This window comes from Homalodisca vitripennis, chromosome 5, assembly GCF_021130785.1.
Source record: "Homalodisca vitripennis isolate AUS2020 chromosome 5, UT_GWSS_2.1, whole genome shotgun sequence".
In the NCBI taxonomy this organism is placed as follows: Eukaryota; Metazoa; Arthropoda; class Insecta; order Hemiptera; family Cicadellidae; genus Homalodisca; species Homalodisca vitripennis.
The window spans coordinates 29,124,689-29,148,000 of record NC_060211.1 but is presented as its reverse complement, the minus strand read 5'-3'; the positions used below and the strand labels follow the sequence as shown (position 1 = coordinate 29,148,000).

Below are 23,312 nucleotides of genomic sequence, written 5' to 3'. Positions count from 1 at the left end.
GCGTCAGTTACCAGACGCTAAAGGTGAACTGGAGCTAAACTCAACATTCAAACTTTATTCCGATCGGATGACGTAATGAAGTCACAAGAGACTTGCACAACTATTGGTGGTTAATAATCAACCTGGAAGTAAAACAAATTAGCGAAGTTCAGTGATTACCAAGGAATACTTCCCACACGATTAAGAATCTCGATATCAGTAAATGGTAGGTAGCTGACTTACCTTCTGAGTAGTGACGTAGGCCTGCTGCCCCGCCGGTTTGTTGGTGCGGTAGTAGTACGTGGCAGGGCCGGCGGTCCAACTGCCCTTGTAGTTCCACTCCTTGCCCCAACGTCGCGACGCGTAGTACCGGTACACGACGATAGTCATCGCCACCAGCAGCGCCAGGCCCGTGCCCGTGGCAGCTCCGAGCACTGCCGACGACGTCATCGTATAATACACCTGAAACAGGACCGGAAGTTGAAGGCAGTTCTGCAAAGTGGAGGTGATAAAGAAAGTCTAGCAAGCATTTGGGAAATTCAAGGGTGGTCTATATCTTTTTGAGGAAGGAAAGATATATTGACCTTTCGCCAAAGTCTCTACAGTAGGAGCCACGAAAGAGTGCAGCTGCCGATGACCAAGAAATGAACAGGCCCGCGCGACGTTGCCACTCACACCGAACAGCCGCCCAGCACGGGGCTCTGCGGTTCTAGTGGGGAAAGGTTTGGCAACGTCGCTCAGTCCTCATTGGCTGCTCCAAGGTCACGCAACAGGTAGGCTCCTCCCTCAACTGCACTCTCTGGTGGTCTCTACTGTAGAATACTTACAAGTTTAACCCTCAGTACGCTATAGGCGGACTAACTGGAGTGTTTAAATTCTCTCTAATCATCCTGTAATATTATTATTTAACGCACCAAGGGTTAATTTAGATATACTGTTACTTTTCAAATCTGTCATTACGTTAGGCTGTAGCTATTTAATTCTCATGTATAATCTTGACGGTGAAAAACACTAATTTCGTCGAATCCAAAAATTGATGGTTTCCAACGATTTTGATAGTTATAATTAGTAACAATCGAGTTTATCACTTGTCGATTCTTTATAAACATAAAATTACAGTTATAAAAATTGACAGATCAAAATAAGTGTTTAAATAGTTTTTCAGCTAATGTTTCCAAACGTACATTCCGAACTAAAATAATAATGCATACCAACTTTTAAAACTTGTTAATATAATTGTTCAAAGCTTATGACACTACATTGTTGTTATACTATATGGTACTGTACAAAAAACATTGATTTAATTTGAATGATTTTACAAATCGTGTAAACATGAAGTAGTTGCACATTTTGAGATAGTTTTCCTTCATTGGGCTTTATTTCAAATAGTAGAAAACAGTTTACAATTAATGCATGTTTATTTTAGAACACTTAAATTCAATCATCCTACACAGTAATTTAGCAATCTTGCTTGTATATTCTCTCTTGTCAAATTTAGTACTTTAGATTTTCACACAAAATATTGAGGACCGAAGATATTTTGTACATGTTTAAAAACACTAAATACAACGTATACCCTATTTAAATTCTGGTACATTTATAACTAATTTAACTAAACAGATCTTGTATAAGCTTAGTATTTATTTTACAATGCACCATAAACACAGTATAATTATGTCTAGTTTACAGTTCATTATAAACAGCATAATTATGTTTAGTTTATAATTCATTACAAACACAGCGTAATTATGTTTAGTTTATAATTCATTACAAACACAGCGTAATTAGGTTAAGTTTAAAATTAATGATAAACTGAGCATAATTATGTTTAGTTACATTCATCATAACCCTAGGGACAGATAAAATATTTTGTACAATAATTGTTTTACAATATTGTCGATATGGAAGATACAATTTGCTGTACAGTGCTGCTTCTGGTGGCGTCTCCTGTAACTAGTTGGAAATGTAGCTGAATTGAGAACTGTGAAACAAAAGTGAACTTCACTGACAACTGTTTAAGAGTATTATTGTTTTCAAAACCCTTTCTTGTTGCATTTTTTGTAAATATTCTAAATCTGAATTATTGTAATTTATTATTGGTACTGACTTTTATTAAGTTTTCCGTTTAATATAACGCAGACAATTACAATAATGTTTTATTAATGAAGACAGTAAAGTTTATAATTATCCAGCAGTATAGGAAAGCAATATTTATTTTATAACAATGTATAAATACATTTACAACAAATCAATAAATCAGTATTGCGAACAAGTGAATTTTAATGTATCGACCAAATAAGCGTAACTTATAAGCCCATATGGAAACCGCAAGAACAAAAAACTTGTAGAGTCGTATGTTTTTTATATTTTGGAAGAGGAACTACTCGGCAGAAGCTTATAGAATATGAAAATATCAACAGCTTATAGTAAGGTTCTGGGATGCATGTTACAAAGTTATTAAATAACAAATTACATATTTGATATTAAAATTGATTTCTTGAAAATTGCTTATAAAGCTGTAGAATATAATATAAAATAACCATATGTAAAACAGGAGGACCGCAAAAAATGTAAAGACAGTTTCTGGGAGAAATATTTTTTTTTAAGATTAACAAACTATTCTTTGAAAATTAGTCTGCTTATATATATAGGCCATTAATATCTTCATATAGACCTTAATCTTTCACAATATAAAATATAAAAATACTAATCGCACAACGTTTTGAACATTACCATATTACAAAGATTCAGCACCCTGCCATCTTTTGAAATACGGAGAAACAATCGTTATTATAATACTCTATTTAATGTTAAATGATCATGAGACACATCGGATATACCAGAATAACAAATGTGTTATTTGCTGATTTATGTGTCTGCCGTTATCTAGCCATTTTGTAATGTGTAAGAACAACGTATATTATGACTGTATCGAAATAACAGGTGTTGTGTCAGAAGCACTCGTTCCATAGAAGAATCCAGCAACCAAGAACGTAGCCAGGAAAACATTTTTTAATTTTTTTTTTTGGGGGGGGGGGGGGTCCAGACAACTGATGTTTACCCGTAATGGAGAGTAAAGCCCCATTTTGTTTCTTAAAAAGTTCTTAACCCGTTTCTTTGTTGAGAACGATCTATCATCAGCACATATCAGTAATACTGAATTATTTAATTAATAGAAGTTTACTTAAAGAATATTTTTGACAAAAATTGAATTTTCGGGAGGGGGTTCAGAGCCCTTGGACCCTTCGCTGGCTACGTCCTTGCAAGCAACATACAAGTATGTTCCCGTGACCTTTTCTTTAGTGACCTGCAGAATGGCCATTACCCCATGCAATCCACTGGCTTAAAAACGATTGCTTAAAAAAAAATCATCCCTCATTTTGTTTTGGAATGTGACTTAAAATGTGTTTGAAATAACAAAGAACGAATATGATTCAAGAAACACGCAAAAAAACATTTGTGAGGTCTGATTTGCCATGAAGTGTAATTGTTTTGCATATTTATAGAATCTTCAAAGCTGCGTAATACCATAACTACATAACACGCAAAGAAAAATTCAAAGTACACCATAATGAAGTGAACCGTCAAGTTAGGTGCGTAATTTCTTGGTAAATATTTTTCAAGGAGAACGAAAACCAATCCGAGGGCAGAGCCGGAGGGGGTCCTGATTAAACGAAGTTAATTAAATGAAGAATCAACCACGAATTGAACGGTACCCGTCAAGTCTGGTTACATTACTTTGCTCAACAAGACTACTGCCTCACTCTCTCTTCCTCCCCCCACCCTCTCACTCTTAAAACGTCCTCTTTATATCGATATTCGATTGCAACTACTTAAATGTAATGAAATGGAACTTTAGCGTATCAAACTATTGCAGGTCAGGGTGAATATAAAAGCTCTTACTACATGATAAACTTACTTAATTTATTTATAAAGAAAGATAGTTTGTTAAAGAAACCACCTTATTATGATATAACACGTGAAAATATATAAAACATTTGGTTAAAGCATTTGATTATTTATATATAAAGACTCACTTATTTTTTTATTTATTTTGTATATTATTGTCATGAAATTTAAATAAATTGGCGTAACTGTGAAAAGTAAATGTCCTAATATAAAAACACATTTAATCAAGCTAAGGCAATTTTTTAAATGTGGCAAAGTAACTTGCTAAGAAGCGGCTATTAAGGTTGGAATTGTCTTGAGAGTTTTGACCGAAGGGTTTGTTTGTTCAAGGAAGAATTGTTTGAGTTCATAGAGAAAAAAGATCAAAGAGTTCTGTGTTCGAAATAGATATTTTAACAAGAACGCCATGGAGGGAAGTGGTCTGTTTCATAACCTCATTGTAACGATGAGCGAGCAAATTCAAGAGATTAAAGAAAAATAAACTGTTAATAAGAGATTTTAGGGCCTAAGTGACTCAATTGAAAGAACAATTGTTGATGAAAAAGGATCAAAGATACATATAAAATGGTCAAAAGTTGAACTGATGATTTAATGGAGAAGTCAATAAAAATGTAGGTAGCCGAGAATGAAGTTAAAATGCATAGCTAATACACATAAAAACAATTGCTAAAACTAAAATTTATGATACAAATTTTTTAAAAAGTAAGAAGAAATTTTTGTAACAATAACTCTCTGCATATTGGCACGTTCAAATTTTCCAAGTAACTCAAAGGTAGTTCGGGAAACCTACTCAAACATTACTAGAAATCGGCGAAAGTCTCAAAATGTTTCGTTATTAATTAAAACAGTAACTTTATTAAACCACGTGCATCTTGCTAAGAAAGTAGATGTCCTATAACAGAGACACTACATTTTATAATTACACATTTTGTACACTAATTAAAAGTTATGACCGATACAACTGTATAAGATCCACAAACTGCTGATTGATTTTGAATCCTATGGCACGGTAGAAGAGTGGGAGTGTTTTTTATGAGAGCTTCAGCTCCACAAGAGGCTGAAGCTGTAAATTGAATTTCGTGACGGTTAAATTAATTATACCACTGTCTAATGCAGAGTTGAAGTCACTAATTGAAATTCAACTACTATAAATACGCCAGCCACTGCTATGTTCTAACATCAAACGTACCAACCTAAAATGTTTACAATGAACTGTTCATGTTTAAAGAAATATTTAAATACGTTTTGAGAGGACACACTATAGTGAAAAGTCCGGCTGTATTGATAGAACATAGATGATAGTGATTCTTGGATGACATTAAATTGTAATGACAAGGCTATTTCCCAGTACGTCAATCAATATAAATGTAAATGTAGTCTGCATATGAACAAAGATTTTAAACGACTTAATATAAATTAATCTGGATAAGTCCTCCTTAAATATTTGCTAGTCTCTAAATGTGTTCCTCAAGATTCCAAAACTTTCACAGTAATTTTTGTTATCTTAGTCGGTTGATACAGTTCAATAAATTGAAGACAAAAGTTTTGGGATGAAATAAATGTAATTACCATACAATATTTTTAATTGTCCTTTCTATCGTAGCTCTTTTGTTGCCTTACTTAAATTTCTTACCATGTGTTTCAGGGTATTCTTAACTTTAAGACCTTTAAGACCTCTAACACCTTTAAGACCTTATAACACCTTGATCACCAACGAACCACCTAATGTCTCTTTTGAGTATAAGTTTAATTCATTGGTAAAATAACTTAGCAGATCTAGGTTGATATACAGGAGTATTGATATATCTGTTTAAGTGAAAATACTTCATAAACTATAACCATACTTAATACGTACTGTGGAACCGCAATTTGAAGATTTATCAGTGAGACGGACCGATTGACCTTTTAACTTTTGACCCCAAAATTAATAAAGTAAAGTAAAGATGATTTTACCAGGTAAAGTTAGGGTTAAAATGCCCTACAATTTACATAGGAACCCAAAAAAACTAAAGGTGACTTACGAATTCCAAGGACAGAATCGCTCAGCTTTGCAACACATCCATGCAGCAGCTACGATCAACGTTGCTTGATTCGGTGTTTTGCAATATCCGTTGTACCGCTACGGTGCGCCATTGGCAAGAGAGAGTTTCTCCTTGGACTAAAAGAAAGTTATATGTCAAGTTTAAAGTCTCTAAGTTTCGAGATCTGCAATCTGATCTCTTACTAACCTAACACTTAACTACAATGTAGGTCTATCAAGGGATTTTCTTATTAGTGAACAGACTACTTTTTGACTCATATTGTATTCAGTTACTTGTAATAGTAGAATCAATATAATAAAAATCAGGAGAATACTAACCCTACAAGCAGTATTAGAAGCTCCGTCTGACGTATTAACAATAACGCAACAGTAAAAAGCTTGAACATTAATTAGTGCAACGTTGAAATGTCTAAAAACATATAAAGATTATTTCTATTAATTACTTTACTTAATTACCTTTACTTCAGTATGTTTCAATGTTTATAAAGTGTACTCACGAAGATTGAAGTTGACTACCGTACTCATGTACTAGTACTGTATCTTCAGTAACTTCTGTTCAAGAGGCTTTCCTACCACCAAGCTTTAGTATCGTTTGCCTTATTTAGTAATGTATCAAAAATTGTTGTAACTTTACAAATTATTTAATAATGTATATATCATTGTTTTATTTATTTTGTAAATTCATCGTATAACAATGAAAATTTCATTACTAGCATTTATTGATGTGATTTTAAAGATATTTATGTCTTCAAACAATGTTTCAGAATAATGAAAACAAAGTCCTTTTCTACAATAAGACCATGGGAAAGAGTGAGAAAAGGTAGATTTAAATTTAATTCCGACAGCAAAGTTCTTTTACCTCGAGAAAGACTTTATTATTCCAAAGGAGTTGACAAAGAATGCAAATGAAGACAGACGGTTGATGCATTTAATGCATAGTAATATTAAGTGACTGACTGGCAGAATCTAGCAGATGTATTTTTGCCAGGATGAAACAAAGGAAGAGAACCTTCTAGATTCAATTATCATAGTTTAGTATATTTTCTCACCACTCTCTAAACATTTTTCTTTCACGTCTTTAACAAATAAAACTGATTCTAGTTACAGTTTTTATGTTAAAGGGATTAAATAAAATATACTATCAGCATTTTTACTGTGGAACACCACAGTAATATTATTGACCTAAATCAAGTACTACTTTTAATTTTCACGAGATGAGGAACGTTTGAATTTGTAATATTATTAAACATTTTAGTAAATTTGAATTGGAGTGAATAAATTAAAAAGTTGTTATATTTATTTTATTACTATAACGGGGTTAAACCCTGTTGCTACTATATTTGTTGAGTACTGCAATACGTATCTTGAAGCCCATATAATTGTATATTTTAGGTTAAAATTGTCATATAACATTTCATGGCTCTTAGAACAGTCGTTTAAAAATACTTGTCTGAAGTAGTGTACAAAATATTTAAACTGAGAAACTCGTTTCTGGTATCATGTTCTTGCTCTCTTATGGACACCTTACCACTGGTATTGATGTTTTAAAAACCCCCTTGATCTTGTGTTCTTTATACCCTTGCAATTTGACCAGATTGTACTGGATCGTAGTCATTACATTCATAAACATTATGTACAGAGTTGATGAGAGTATCGATTGTAAAACCCAACAAACTAATAATTTGTAAGATGGCAGCACGATTTGAATTGTAGACCACTTCTTGGGTCTTATACGCATTGATACTGAGGCATTGTTATATTCAAAGCCAGTAATCGACTGAAATGTGGATTCAGACATTTTTTTGCTGACGGGTTGTCACGTTACGACAGAACAGTTCCCTTTAAAACAATGACATTGGTCATAACGGGAAACATAAGAGGACCGAATATCAAACCTTGAGGAACGCCATACATAACCAGATAAGTTTGGGATATGGGTCAATTTAATGGAGGATTCTGTACTCTGTTACTTAAATACGGCTGGAATTCCTGCAAAATCTTACTCCGCACTTGTACCAAATGTGCTATTATGATTTATATAGGGTTGAATGGTTTATCTAAACAACCACGCATTGATTGAAGATCAGTTATATTTTAAGGATTTTGAATATTTATGGCCCATAGTATACGACCTAGTTCTAGTTCTACCCCATAAGAGCAATGTAAACTTAAAGCACTTTTAGGCCTAGTGTTGACTGGTCGTATAGTTATGGGAGATATCTCATTTTAAAGGCACGGTAAATAAGCCTACGCATCGAAATATTTTTTTTTTTTTTGTAGAGTGCATAGTTTTTTAGTGTTAAAACAATGAAAAATTAATTAAGTTTTAGATTTATTCTAAATGACCAAACAAATATAAAAAATTCTAAAACGTATTAGGATGATTATTAGTTATATCTATAACATGAGACATTTCCTATCATTCTATGTTTATAAATAAGGTCTTGGACAATTTTCAACATGGATATTCTTTAGCTCAAATAAATATGGCCGTCAGAATATCTGACTCTCAATTCAGCAATGCAAACGGCAACTCTCTTACAATTCTCGCTCTAAAGACAAGACAAATGTATATTTATTTGGAATAAAATTCAATTGACACTATAATAAATACTGAACGAGTGGTTTAATTTTGACGAAATTGTGATTTTATTTCTGATCTTGGTTTATATCCTGGCAGTTTAAAAACTTACAAAATAATTAAAAGATCGATTTAATAGAAAACGTTTTTGTAAAAATTTCGCTCTTTTATTTAAGTGGGCGACCACTTTAAATTAAATTGATAATAGAACTGGCAATTTTATGTAGCGTACCAATCAAAATGCAGTAGGACACTAAAGAAATTTAAATTGTGAGTGTAATACAATACAAAATATTGGAAGCAGATGAGATTGGATCCTGGTTGTATGTGAGTAGAATATAATTGGAAAAACAATTATCTCAAAGGATAAACATCTCAAATTTGTCGTGTATTATTTATTTGTATCATAAAAGCAGTAACTGAAACCCATAAATTATCTCACTCTGCGACAATGTCGTATGCGCTATGAATTAGTACAAGGGTGATAGATATTCATTCATCCGATGTATAGTGGTAAACAACAGTAGGTGTGATGCATATGTAACTTTCATTTAGTCCCACAGACTCAGATCTACGTTGCGTTGCAGTTGAAAATCGATTCTGAGAACACATACCCCGCTTCAGGGCGGTCAGGTTTTTGCTTTGATAGCAAAACGTACGAAATTACTATGCAATAATTTGTTTACTTCTAAAACAAACATCTGTACGAATATTGCTGTGTCCCTTATTTCAAGAGCGTGGAAACTAATTCCGTTTATTTGTACAAAGAGAAAATGTTCATATGTAAATAGTAGGGAATACTAATGGGTAAATGTACTTTTGTATTGTTATTAATTTATTGGAATAGATAACTACTAAGCTAGCTTTATATTGTGAGTAACAAAGCGAAGTATTAATCTTATTCATAAAGTTGTACTTTGCTGCAAAGCCAATATCTCAAAAACGAATTGTAATAATGGAATTTTAACTTTACATGGGTTTTGTGAGGTTCATTACTGAATTCTCAGTATCACGACTCAGAAGAGAAGAGTATAGTTTCAAGTCTTTGGTCTTGAACTCTAGACTGGAACATTTGCATGAAAATTATACCTAGGGAACTTGGAGTTTAACGATGATGATGTATCTATATAATTTGACGTTAGTGGTGTAAAACATTTTGCAGAATACGAAGAAAAATAATTAATTTACATAATTAAAAATTTTCATATTTCGGTATCAGACAGGGACCTACCATCTTTGATCTATTTGTCTATTTACTATCTTCCGCAAGATATGTCGAGAGCAAATTGAACTACATAGTTGAAATTTTGTATGAAAATTCATTAGTAGGATAACAAGATTTCAAACATTTGCGCTAAACAATTACGAATAGATAAAAGAATAAGACACTGAGTTCAAGGATTGGAGTCTATCCGAATTTTTGGAGCAAAACATTAATAAATAGTGAGTCAAAAAATAATAAAAAAAAAATAAAACAGGAAATAACCGAGAATAGAGAGACTGAACGATGGTGTATGTTCTTTTATAGGATTTGGCTGAGAGAATCAGAACTTTTCGTCAAGATATACAGAAAACCAATTGTGCTTTAAAATGAAAGTCTTGAATATTGTACTGTCCCTCAAGAAGAGATTAAATTCCTCCTCTGGCTGTCTGTCAGTGTTCTGCAAAATATCTCGAGAACAAATTCAAGGTCATGTTCAAATATCTTTATTCAATAGTTAAGAATACCAATATGAAAATAGTGCGTGTAGAAACATATTCTTATTAATTAAATACTTTTAACAGTTCATGGCATTTAGCAGAATAGGCATATTTGAGTAATTTTTACTTTTTACTTGGTGTAACAGTTAGTACTTACAAACTATAAAAAACTACAATAATATACTACAAACATAAAACGGAGACTAGAAAATGCAACAAGACAAACATTTACTGGCTGTATGAACCTCTACTATAATGTACTCGATTTGTGTTCGCAAAAAGATTAAGCTGGGTATAAATAATTTATGAATACTCAACAATATTCAGTTCAGTAATAATTTTATAACATTACTTAGATACGTTTCAATCTATACAACGCCACATTATAACGTTTACAGCACACATATTGCTACATTTTAAATTTAGGTTTGATTCTTATTCAATACCTTAGTACTTAATAAAAATATTGTAACCGAATAATAAGCATTTATTCTAAATTTTTCATTATTAACTGTGGATATTCAAACAAATTATATTAAGCAGATCGAGTTAATATACTAACATGCTTTGTTGGAGATTTATATATTTATTCATAAACATTGACAAACTATACATATATAACTAATTAAATGTAAACAAATTATTTTCACCAAACTTGTAAAAAAACATGGTACATTCTTTTAATAGTATAGATTGTTCGTACATAATTTCTTTGAATAAGTTTATATAACATATAACAGGAAGTATAATAACTATAAATTTGAAATGTTTTATTAAAATTAATTTATATACACGCTAGGCAGATTTTATGATAGTGAGTAATTCGACATGGGATTTGGTTAAGCGTCTGCGAGGCCTTTCATTCTTGGAGCTGGAAAACACTTAATTTCTGTCTATTCACACGATATCTCGAAAACAAACCGACTCGAAATCGTGTTTGAGGCTAAATTTTTATATGAGAAACACTGAGTTTGATGATAGTGCATGTTACTCAATGGGATTTAGCAAAGAGTTAGAGAATATTTGTAAATTGGTCTTACACGTTAACCATGATAGCAACAGAAAAATAACAGAACACAAACTCAATACACCCATGAAAGTTTCAAACATGATTATGTTATGTTGTATTTAAACATGTAATTATCATAACACGTACAAAATCATCTTATAGTGACTTGTTGTGCAGACCTTTATTATTTAAACTATAATATGAAATCAACTATCATAAATAAAAATCTGAATGTATCATGTGCTAAGATTTGCCGAGAAGTATTCCATGAATGTGGGCATAAATTTTGCATGAAACTTCATTTTTAATAGAATGGGCTCGTCATGTCATTTTGGTGTCACATTCAATTTTCTAAGCTGTCTGCAGGACATATCTAAAATGAAATGAGTTATATATTCGAAATTTTGCACGCAACCTCGGCAAAGTCTGATACGATACGTGGTTTGGCTTACTTATGCCTTGACTTGCCACATGTACACTCACATTTTTGTTCTTTAACAAGTTGCTGCGACAGACGCTTTAGTCTACATTATGAGAATAATTAATTATCTTTACTCAGTATAGAGAATAATGTAACTACATGTCCGTTAATTTCTTCAGGTTGCAATTCGCCGTTGCAATACCACAGTTCTGGATATTCCATGTCGTCGTCTGAGTCTCCTTCGTTTTAATTATGTTAATTAATTACTTTTTGTAGTGACAAAGTTTAAGTCACTTTTAACAGAACATCTAACATTTTATCAAAATTTGTAGTATTCTTAAAGTAAGGTTATAGGTCAAAAACATATTAGGCACTGTAGAAATGTGTAAAAAGATGTATGTGATTTCGTCTACAGTAAAACTTTAATGAGTAAATGTGAATATATAATAATTTGAATATAGTAAACACATAAAAAGAAAACACGTATTAACTTAATTTACACTATAAATTTTATCATGATGAAACGATTAATTTACATTACTACATGTTCAGATGCACTTGCACACAAGTGCGTGTGAGCGCTGGCGTAAAATCGATTTTTTCAACTAAAATAAAGATAGTACGTATCAAAAAGAACATTGCAACTGAAAACAAAGGGAATATCTTTTGTTCATGATAGTACCATTCTGTATAATATAGCCCAGTTTGGCTATTAGCCCAGAAGAGCAAAGAGAGACTCCATATTCGATGGCTATCGAGCTGATTTAAAATATCAAATCGTTATGACTAATAAATTTGATATGGCAAAATGTTTTGAAATATACTTCACAATATGAAATAATCAGATGAGTATCAAGGCTCCTTCTCAAAGTTAATTTGAGTGTTGCTAAAAATATGTTTATAGCTGCAAATTTTACACTGGTGGAGTTACGAATATATTTGGAAAATGAATGAAAGCAAAGGAAAACTACGCTGCATCATCACTGCCAGGCATACACGGTCCGGGAGTCGGGGCGAGTGCAGTGAGGCGGACTCAAAGAGAGGCGCACTGGCGACTGCTCCATTAGCATCTAAATATCCTCTCTGCTTCCGAGAGGACTTTAGAAACACTTCCTCGAGCCTTACCAGCGAAACAGCAGCGGCTTAGAAGTGTGGACAATCCCAACTGTTAAGCCGTTTATAAACGTTCTTTAGAGAGGCGAAGGATAAATGCTTTGTTATTCTTGTTAGTTTTACTGATTAAAGCTAAAATATTACAAGATATACATAAATTTTAACTGTTATAAAAATATACCGATTTTTGAGGACTGTAGAACAGCCCATACGAACTTTGCCAATTTGAATGAATATAATTATACCATGAAAAAGGTAGTTTACATGTGAATTCTATTTAACTGATATTTATTCTGTATTTTATTATAAACTATCCGTTTCCCGTGGCTCCGCTCGCTTTACGTAAGCTTTACCCGTGTATGTGCTCTTCTGGTTCATTATATTTCCAACGGCAATGTAGAGTTTGACTTTTTGCCACAATCAATAAAATCTGTGTATATTTGTAGCCATTGTACACGTACATGTACTTTATTATAAAGTGGTTTAAAAGTCAAGCTTTAAGTTCAACCATAAACTTATCTGAAAGACAAATATACGTGATAAATTAACGCCTTTAAATAGTGTTTGCTAAGTAATATAAGTAACTGTAAGGTAACTGCTGTTTTGTAATGTGCAGGCGCTTTGAAAACTTATCTTTTACATCGTCGTCTGGTGGTGAGTTACATTAACGGGCATAGCGTATAAACCTTCTCCGTGGAAAAATAAATATACATAAAAATTTTCATAATGATCGATCAAATAGTTTAAGGTTCTATAAAGAACATTAAGACAAACATTCATATATACACATATATATATATATATATATATATATATATATGTATATATTGTATATATATATATATATATATATATATATATATATATATATGAATCATGATTCATGTTTGTATATATATATATATATATACAAACATGAAATTTGTATAAATGGCAATAGCCTTATTTAATTTCAATAAACATTGAATCACAAAAAGTACTTGCTCCGCCGGGCCTCGAACCCGGATCTCTCATTTGCCGGGTGAATGAGCTACCATTACACCACAGATCCCTTTAAGATTAAATTATTGTATATTTCGTAGCTGTATATACTTCTTTTAATAAGCCGACTGAGATGAATCACACATATAAATTGAGCAAAGGAACTCTTCGATTCAGGAGAATTACGAGTTAGAGAAAGATATCCTAAAATTATGGCTTTGTGGACAAAACATCTTAACATTATTGCATGTTATTGGCAAATCAGGCCATGCTTTGTAAATGCCACACTGTTACGAATATTTACATCTAGGCATTATCCAACATTACACACATTGAGTTTTAGGTAACCATAAACTTTTACCTTGAAGGGATACACCTTGCCGGTTAATTGTTCAGTAACTGAAACAACAACAGAAATACTTTTATTGCAAAATTTCAATAATAGGTATTAAATAACAGTTTAATTAAAATTCACCCAGTAAACCTACTGAATGCAGCTCATAAACAAATAGACAAACACTAATTTGTTTTACTGCACATGTCCCTGTTATGTATTAAAAAAGAGAGATTTATATGGGAAACAAAAATTAAATTCGAGAAAACACAAACGCGTTCCCGTATCTAAAGTTGTAATAACCGAAGTTCCAATGAATAGTTCGATACGGAAATAGAACACCGTGGAACAGCTGGAGTTAGAACTGGAAAGATCAATCTTATTCCACTTGTAACTCATCTAAGTAGCACCCGTAGGATGGAATGTTCATCAAAGTTGCAAATCGCTTTGCAAATCAAGTAGTTTCCTAATTGGTTTGAATTTGCAACAACAGTTATTTTAGTATTTATTGCTTCATTTAACTTTTGTTTATTTTAGAGTTAATACAAAAACCTCGTTCAAAATCTTAACTAGTCTTTAGTAACAGTATTGGATTTTTTTAACTTAGCTATAATAATTTTATAAACATATTCAGGCTAATATTCTAGAATAATAGCTACATGTGAAATCTACCTTCATTCAACTGTAGATTCCGTCATTATTCACACTTTTTTCGATTCTGATGATATATTATTTATTTATTTACTATAGAAATATATTTTGTGAAAGGTATTATAAGTAATTATAAAATATTTTCTATACAGTTATAAAATTGTAACATTTTGAATTCTAAATATCGGAGTATTAAACTTTATATATTTATGTAGTAGACTATTACTTGCACTATACAACGATATTTTGAGTTATTAACTTTTATAAAAAAGTTATACCAAAAAAATCATGGGTATAAAATAAATAGTTTATAATTTTATCAATATTGGAAACTTTGATTTAAAAATGTATTCATGGGCGTTTAATAAGCAATGTACAACGTATTTATTTATGTAGTTCTGTATCAAAATACTAAATTCATTTCCTTTACTATTCCTAACTCTGTTAATGATCAAATCTGACACAATTCTCTTAAATTTCAATTATGTACAGTCTACAAATATAGGTATATTAGTAAGGATGACGCCGTGGTTCCTGGCCAGCTAGAGTTGTAGAATGATATCAGAAGAGAGTTTGTGTAATCCGTTTTCATTAAGGAATGACTTTGTAACAAGTTCAGTAACAATGGATGTAACTATTTGATAGGTCAAGGCTGTGGGTTTAATCTTGAACAAAGTTAATCCTTAGCGTGACATTGTCTGCGAAGATGAAGATTGCCATTAATCAATAATAATGGTGGTTGGTATTGAACAGTAATCCTGATTTCTGACCAGTTAGGGTTGTTGAATGATATCAGAAGAGAGTTTGTGTAATACGTTTTCATTAAGGAATGACTTTCTAACAAGTCCAGTAACAATGGATGTAACTATTCGATAGGTCAAGGCTGTGGGTTTAATCTTGAACAAAGTTAATCCTTAGCGTGACATTGTCTGCGAAGATGAAGATTGCCTTTAATCAATAATAATGGTGGTTGGTATTGAACAGTAATCCTGATTTCTGACCAGTTAGGGTTGTTGAATGATATCAGAAGAGAGTTTGTGTAATACGTTTTCATTAAGGAATGACTTTCTAACAAGTCCAGTAACAATGGATGTAACTATTCGATAGGTCAAGGCTGTGGGTTTAATCTTGAACAAAGTTAATCCTTAGCGTGACATTGTCTGAGAGGATGAAGATTGCCTTTAATCAATAATGATGGTGGTTGGTATTGAACAGTAATCCTGGTTCCTGACCAGCTAGAGTTGTAGAATGATATCAGAAAAGAGGGTTTGTGTAATACGTTTTCATTAAGGAATGACTTTGTAACAAGTTCAGTAACAATGGATGTAACTATTCGATAGGTCAAGGCTGTGGGTTTAATCTTGAACAAAGTTAATCCTTAGCGTGACATTGTCTGAGAGGATGAAGATTGCCTTTAATCAATAATGATGGTGGTTGGTATTGAACAGTAATCCTGGTTTCTTACCAGTTAGGGTTGTAGAATGATATCAGAACAGAGAGTTTGTGTAATACGTTTTCATTAAGGAATGACTTTGTAACAAGTCCAGTAACAATGGATAGGTCAAGGCTGTGTTACTTCTACAAGCTGAGCGCAAACATTAGAGCAATACTAAAAGCTTTGCTCTTAATGGCAGTTTTGTTGTCAGTTAGGTCATAAGGGGAAACATAAAAAAGTTATAGAAACATACAGCACACACTAACAAATAGTAATAAATTAAATAATTATCTTCAGTAATGTAATTGAAGGCTGCGTTATTGTATTAAACATTAATATATTATATTAAATAATATAGTATGCCTATTGATTTAATTTGCAATAACTTATTATACAGGGTGTCCCGTAACTCTCTGGACAAAGGTATACCACGTTATTGCTCAGGTCAAGATAAACATATTTCACCATATGAACATGGGTGTCTGATGTTTAGTTTCCCATCTGTCTGTCTGTATGTATTCTTTATAAAACATAATATATTAAAAACTAATGAGTTCAATTCTACCAAATTCGGTTCAAATTTTTATTATAACAAGACCAATTACAGAAAATCATGAAATTATTCTTAGGACATTCAAAATGGCGGTCATAAAAACTTTTAAACTTTTAATACCTTAAAAACGACTAGTTTTTCTCAAGATCCAAAAGTTTTTAGAGGAGAGTGTCAAATATAATGACAGCAACATGCTTTAAATCGAGTAATAAATAACTGATTTAGAGCAAATTTAATATGACAAGACATGGCCCCCATCGAGGTTCTCGGTGAATTACCAATACTACCAAAACTAAATAAACGGCAGCTCTCAATGTGGACCATGTCTTGTCACAGTAAATATGCTCTAAGTCAATGATTAATTATTCGATTTAAATATTTTTTGTGACAGACTTGTGACAATATACTTTAAGAACTATCATTCTTGAAGTTCTTGAGAAAACTTATGGTTTTTAAGATTTTAATAGTTTTATGGCCATCATTTTGAAAATACTAAAGGTAATTTCATGATATATTTTTCTATAACGGTCTTCTTATCATAAAATATTTGAGCCATATTTGGTATAATTAAATTTTTTGGTTTTTTAGATATTAATTTTTGTATAAAAACACATACAGACAGATGGGAAACTAAGCATCGGAGACCCATGTTCATTATGGTGAAATATGTTTGTCTTGACCTGAGCAATAACGTGGTATACCTTTGTCCAGAGAGTTACGGGGCACTCTGTATAATAAATTGTTGCAAATTAACTTCAATATATATATTGAAGGCTGCTTATTTTATGTTATATTATATTATTTTTATTTATAACAGAAGAAGTTGGTTAAGGATATTCAATCGCATATTGATATTACTTAATTTCGAGTAAGGATAGGATGGTTAAAAGCATTGGATTGCTTTAATCGTCCTTTGTTTCGTCCCCCACCCCAGAGGTGGCTTCAAAACATCCTCGTGACATTGCACTAGACAAACTCAAACTCAAATAAATATCATTTTCAAGACACATCCAAAGTTTGTACTTGCATAATGGATGAGAATTGACAGCACCATTTCTGGATTTTCCTGATGCAGTCAACTCGTGGATCTTGGTCGTGGCTATTAAATAATTTATGAATAAAATGCATCATAAATTAAATGCAACCACAAAAAATTAGAGATTTCGATGTAAAAAACCAAAAAGGTGGTATCGAAGACTTTATCAGTGGTGCAAGTGTAAACGTGACCTCATTAAACGTCATAAAGCTGTGTACGATAACCTCAAACTGGTTAGAATGCTGCACAATAGCCGTCGTTTAACACTGATACCGTAACTCAGATATGCTCTGCTGAATAGGTAACAGGATCACAGAAGGTAATGGAATCAGAAGAGGTAACAAAACCACAAAAGGTGTGCAGATAGAAGTAACTCAGATATGATCTGCTGAATAGGTAACAGGATCACAGAAGGTAATGGAATCAGAAGAGGTAACAAAACCACAAAAGGTGTGCAGATAGAAGTAACTCAGATATGCTCTGCTGAATAGGTAACAGGATCACAGAAGGTAATGGAATCAGAAGAGGTAACAAAACCACAAAAGGTGTGCAGATAGAAGTAACTCAGATATGCTATGCTGAATAGGTAACAGGATCACAGAAGGTAATGGAATCAGAAGAGGTAACCAAACCACAAAAGGTGAACAGATATAAGTAACTCAGATATGCTCTGCTGAATAGGTAACAGGATCACAGAAGGTTATGGAATCAGAAGAGGTAACAAAACCACAAAAGGTGTGCAGATAGAAGTAACTCAGATATGCTCTGCTGAATAGGTAACAGGATCACAGAAGGTAATGGAATCAGAAGAGGTAACAAAACCACAAAAGGTGAACAGATAGAAGTAACTCAGATATGCTCTGCTGAATAGGTAACAGGATCACAGAAGGTTATGGAATCAGAAGAGGTAACAAAACCACAAAAGGTGAACAGATAGAAGTAACTCAGATATGCTATGCTGAATAGGTAACAGGATCACAGAAGGTAATGGAATCAGAAGAGATAACAAAACCACAAAAGGTGTGCAGATAGAAGTAACTCAGATATGCTATGCTGAATAGGTAACAGGATCACAGAAGGTAATGGAATCAGAAGAGATAACAAAACCACAAAAGGTGTGCAGATAGAAGTAACTCAGATATGCTATGCTAAATAGGTAACAGGATCACAGAAGGTAATGGAATCAGAAGAGATAACAAAACCACAAAAGGTGTGCAGATAGAAGTAACTCAGATATGCTATGCTAAATAGGTAACAGGATCACAGAAGATAATTGAATCAGAGGAGGTAAAAAGACTGCCAAAGTGGAACATATAGAAGTCAAAACCAGCAAAAGATAATGGAAATAAATTTACAAATGTTGGCTCGAGGTAACGTCTAAATAGTTTTTGGCTTATAAAACTCCGAGAATGGTATTAAGAGGCGAGAAACTATTAGCATTGACACTCAGTGGGTTAATTGAAATCATTGCTGTAAAAATACAGTCAGAAATAAGATAGCTAAGCTCTCAGACCGCCTTTTCTCAGAAGTAAAAGTCAGACGATAATAAGGTAGTATTTTGTCCTACACAACTGTGTGTCACAGGGGTTGATCGTCTTATAGCGTAAGTTTCACACTAAATTGGGGTATCGTATCTGTCATACTTGCTAAAAATCACTATTGGAGTTTTTGGAGACAGATATATAATATTTTATAAGTGGAAAGAGCTCCTGAAGCTATGCAGGATCAGGTAGTTCGTCTGATAAAAAAATAATTAAAAATGTGTTTTCGGATTTTGTAGAATTTATTAAAGCAATGATATACTTAAGCGTAAGTACTTTTTGAATTAAAATATGAAAGTAAAACTTGGTTTGTGCAATTAGGAATAAATTATGAGTAAGTTTAGATTTACTGAATACATGAGTACAGCAAGTCAAGTTGAAAACACACGATTGCTCGTCAAGTGAGGCCATGGTTTACAATTAAACTCTAAGGGTCTATGCAATTAAAACTTTTCCAGCATCATTATAAAATATTCGTGTTAAATATAACAGCTTAGTTATATCTGTGAGTTTGTAAATACAAGTGTAAATGAAGAGAGAGCTATAAACACAAATTATTTGGCTGAAATGACAAACATTTTATTCGCTTTATTTTGTTGGTTTATTGTGGTATAAATATTATTTACTCGTTGAAAAGTTGATTTTAAGTTGATTTCCAACAACTAAAGACCGATTTCTTTACTACGAAAAATGTATATATAAAATTCACTAACAACTAGGTTGAGTGCCTACAAAATGCAAATAGGCTATGTGCTACTAGACTCTTCTATTATTATACATTTTTATGAATTATTTTGTCCTGCAAAACACATTATTTGTATTTATTTCATAATAGATGTAGAGCTAATAGGAGTTTCCTTAAAATAAAAATACTGAAAAGCCTAAATAAAGTTTACCGACGTGTTATCCGCATTTTTAGAATGTTTATGGAGGCTGAAGATAGGTTATAATGAGTATTTAATGGTACATACTCTGAAATTTATAGCAACTGTATTTACTAAACTATAAAGAGAAAGATCAAAAGAAAGCAATAATGATGTACTGAAGCGATTTGGAATAAAAAAATATTCTTCTTACAATTATTTTGCACGTTTATTGTAATAAAAATGGGAAAATGTAATATTATCTGCAAAAATATGGGTTTCAAGTGAAAATAACTGTACAAACAATTATTAGTATTTATAAGATACAAAATTATTCTTTGATTTTAATTTAATGTTATTTATCCTCAAAGTATGGATGAGATACAAAACTTGTGTACTTTGCAAGATTATACTTATTTTAAACAAGGTTTTTAAGTTTCATCACTCATGCAGACATGATACTACATATTCCCTAGTAGTACATATACTAGTATACTAGTACCTACATATTCCCTGAGATATTCAACTCAAACTGTTTTAGAAGTTTTGGTTCAACTGTTTTGATTTATTTAAGATTTAAAAATTAAATATACCTCTGACGTTAGCTGTTAATAATGTCAGGAGAACTCCAAATGAAAATATAATTATTGAAATGGTAAAAAAACTAGTAGTTTATAATTTCATTATTAATTTAACAGTTTCTCAAATTTGCAAAACTGTTGGTTTTGTCGAGTTGTATTAATAAAGAATAGCTTATCGAGATCAAATTGTTGGACAAGTCTTTTATTAGCGAACAATCTGCTGTTATCTCGGTTGTCTATATGGTTTCTTATAACAATTCTGAATTTGTAAGTAACAAATATTTAAATTTAGGCTGGCCAACCGTCGTGATTATACACAAACAATCTTTAAACATTCTATAAAATTCTACCAAGGACTTAACCGATTTAAACGTACCTCACTGGTACACAGAATGTTAAGAAATAATATGAATCCCCTGTGAATAATTCATACCCAGGAACACCATTTTATAAAGGGGAGCTCCTTTACGCCATAAACGCTTCAGACGCGACTCTGTGAAATGACTGGGGATTAAACACAATATATCTTGTCTCCGTCACTGACACCCGGACTTGTCTGGGTTTTCAGTTTATTATCGTTTAACTTGTTTTATAAAAATGTTTATTTGGTGTAAACAACTAAACGCTTATTTATCTCTGACCATTATATATTTCATGTCCAAATCTTTCGAAGACGCCAAAAATTCGGAGTATAAAGTCAATCGTTCAAAAAAGATTCAAATCCTAATTTGAAATTTATTAACTTATTCTTGTATTATTACGATAAAATGATTAATAAATATGATTACTCTATAAAATTTACACTACTTTCAGTCAAAGTATGTTTAAGTATTAATCTACATATTTTAAAACCTACATTTTTTAAATATGAATTATATCAAACATGTGCAATAACTAGCATTTCTGAATTAGGACTTTGTTTTTTAATACTGAGAGCTTATAATCCTCTAAAAATTAAAAATATTATTTTGTGCAAATAATACGGGTAGTTTACAAAATATACTAACATTTTAACAAATTAGTACATTTTGTTACAGAAAACCTATATAACTGTAGATGAGTTTCAAACTCAAAAGTTTTGCTTATAAGAATTATAGCCTACAGTTTACATTAGATATTCCTTTTAGGCTATAATTTACAATAGATATTGCTTATAGCCTATAGTTTACAATAGATATTGCTATTTAATAATGGGTGGAAAGAAAATCCCGATTGGTCCTATTGCACTGCTATTTACCTAAATGTCTACATACTAAAAAAATGCTACTAACAAATGCCGTACTACAAAATATAGGTGTAATCAAAGCGTAATCCAGGTGAAGAGGTATAGCTGATGTCGAACAATTAAACAAAATTGTTTTCAGCTTCTTCGTCGCCGAATTTTTTCGGCTTTCTTCAGACGGTCATCACTTGACGACATTTTAAAACTTTACTAAGCACAACACGTATAAATACAAACAGGTTTATGTAAATATAGTAATTGTATCAATAAAAATAATCGTATTATATCGTTATTTTCACTCTGCTTAATATGAAGAATTATTTATTGTGATAAGTGCAGGACAGTGGATTAATAAAAATAATATTATTGGTGCTGAGTTTGAAATCCCTATGTGTTCACGTGTTATGAATATATTGAATATATTTGCGCGATGTTGTATTGGAGAACGTGATTTCCATTTTAATCGGAATTGTAATATTTATATTTCTTTCTGGGTAGTTAAATACATGTCCCATGCTAGTTTTTTTTTTTTAGTTTTGCACCCTTCTAATGTTAATTCTATTTCTTGTTAACTTAAATGTTGAATGTCTATTTTTTTCAATTTTCAAAATTTTTAATGTCAATGATCAAGGACTTAAAACATGTTACGAGTTTATCGTGTAATTCATTATCCATAGCGTAACAAAATAGGGTACCTGAAGAGTGAATTTTCACTCATAGACATACTCACTCCTCAGTGTTACCAATTTAAATATAGTTACAGTTAAAAACCCACGACGAGATACGCTTTTCAAACATCTTAGTCATGATTGTGTTGCTATATCTTTCATCACGAGTATAATTTTAAATGTTTTTTAGTGACATTCCCAATTATTTTTATGAGTTGATTTGTTGTTTGAGAGTGGAATGGACTTATTTGGAAATTTAATGGTCTGAAGTTAATTGTTTAACACTGGCATTTAAAGCATTTAAAAGCTGGCCATTTGTGTTTTATTAATTTTGTTAAGATATCTATGAATATATTGCGCAAAATTATTCTGAACTGGACCTTTTTAAGGACTTTTTTGTATTTTTTTTGGAATTAGTTTAAAATTGAAACTAAAGGTAAACATTTATTACATTGTAAACGCATGTATCTCAACATCTTTTGTAAGCCACCTTAAGTTTACCTTAGTTTGTTTTATAATAAATATAAACAATAAGTAATTTGCGCATTTGGAACATTCACACATTTTTAAAATTTATGTTATAGTGATATAATTTTCACATAGTTATATCATTTTAATTAGATTTTCTTTTTAACCATCTAATATTTTTAAATTAGGCTCATTTTGTCAACGTTTTTAGGATCTTTGGAATTA

General features: G+C 31.8%; 1 protein-coding gene across 1 annotated transcript in view; it reads right to left on the bottom strand.

Annotated features, from left to right (window-relative positions):
• The window catches only part of LOC124361902 (synaptotagmin-5), a 157,787-nt gene extending 143,656 nt beyond the window's left edge, over positions 1-14,131 (bottom strand). Inside the window, exons 1-2 of the mRNA XM_046815957.1 lie at positions 14,097-14,131; positions 223-441 (exon numbers count right to left, since the gene is read on the bottom strand). Of these exons, the coding sequence (XP_046671913.1) occupies positions 223-429 (207 nt within the window). The 5' untranslated portion in view covers positions 430-441; positions 14,097-14,131. The remainder of the gene's footprint in view (positions 1-222; positions 442-14,096) is intronic.
• Positions 14,132-23,312: the final 9,181 nt, after the last annotated feature.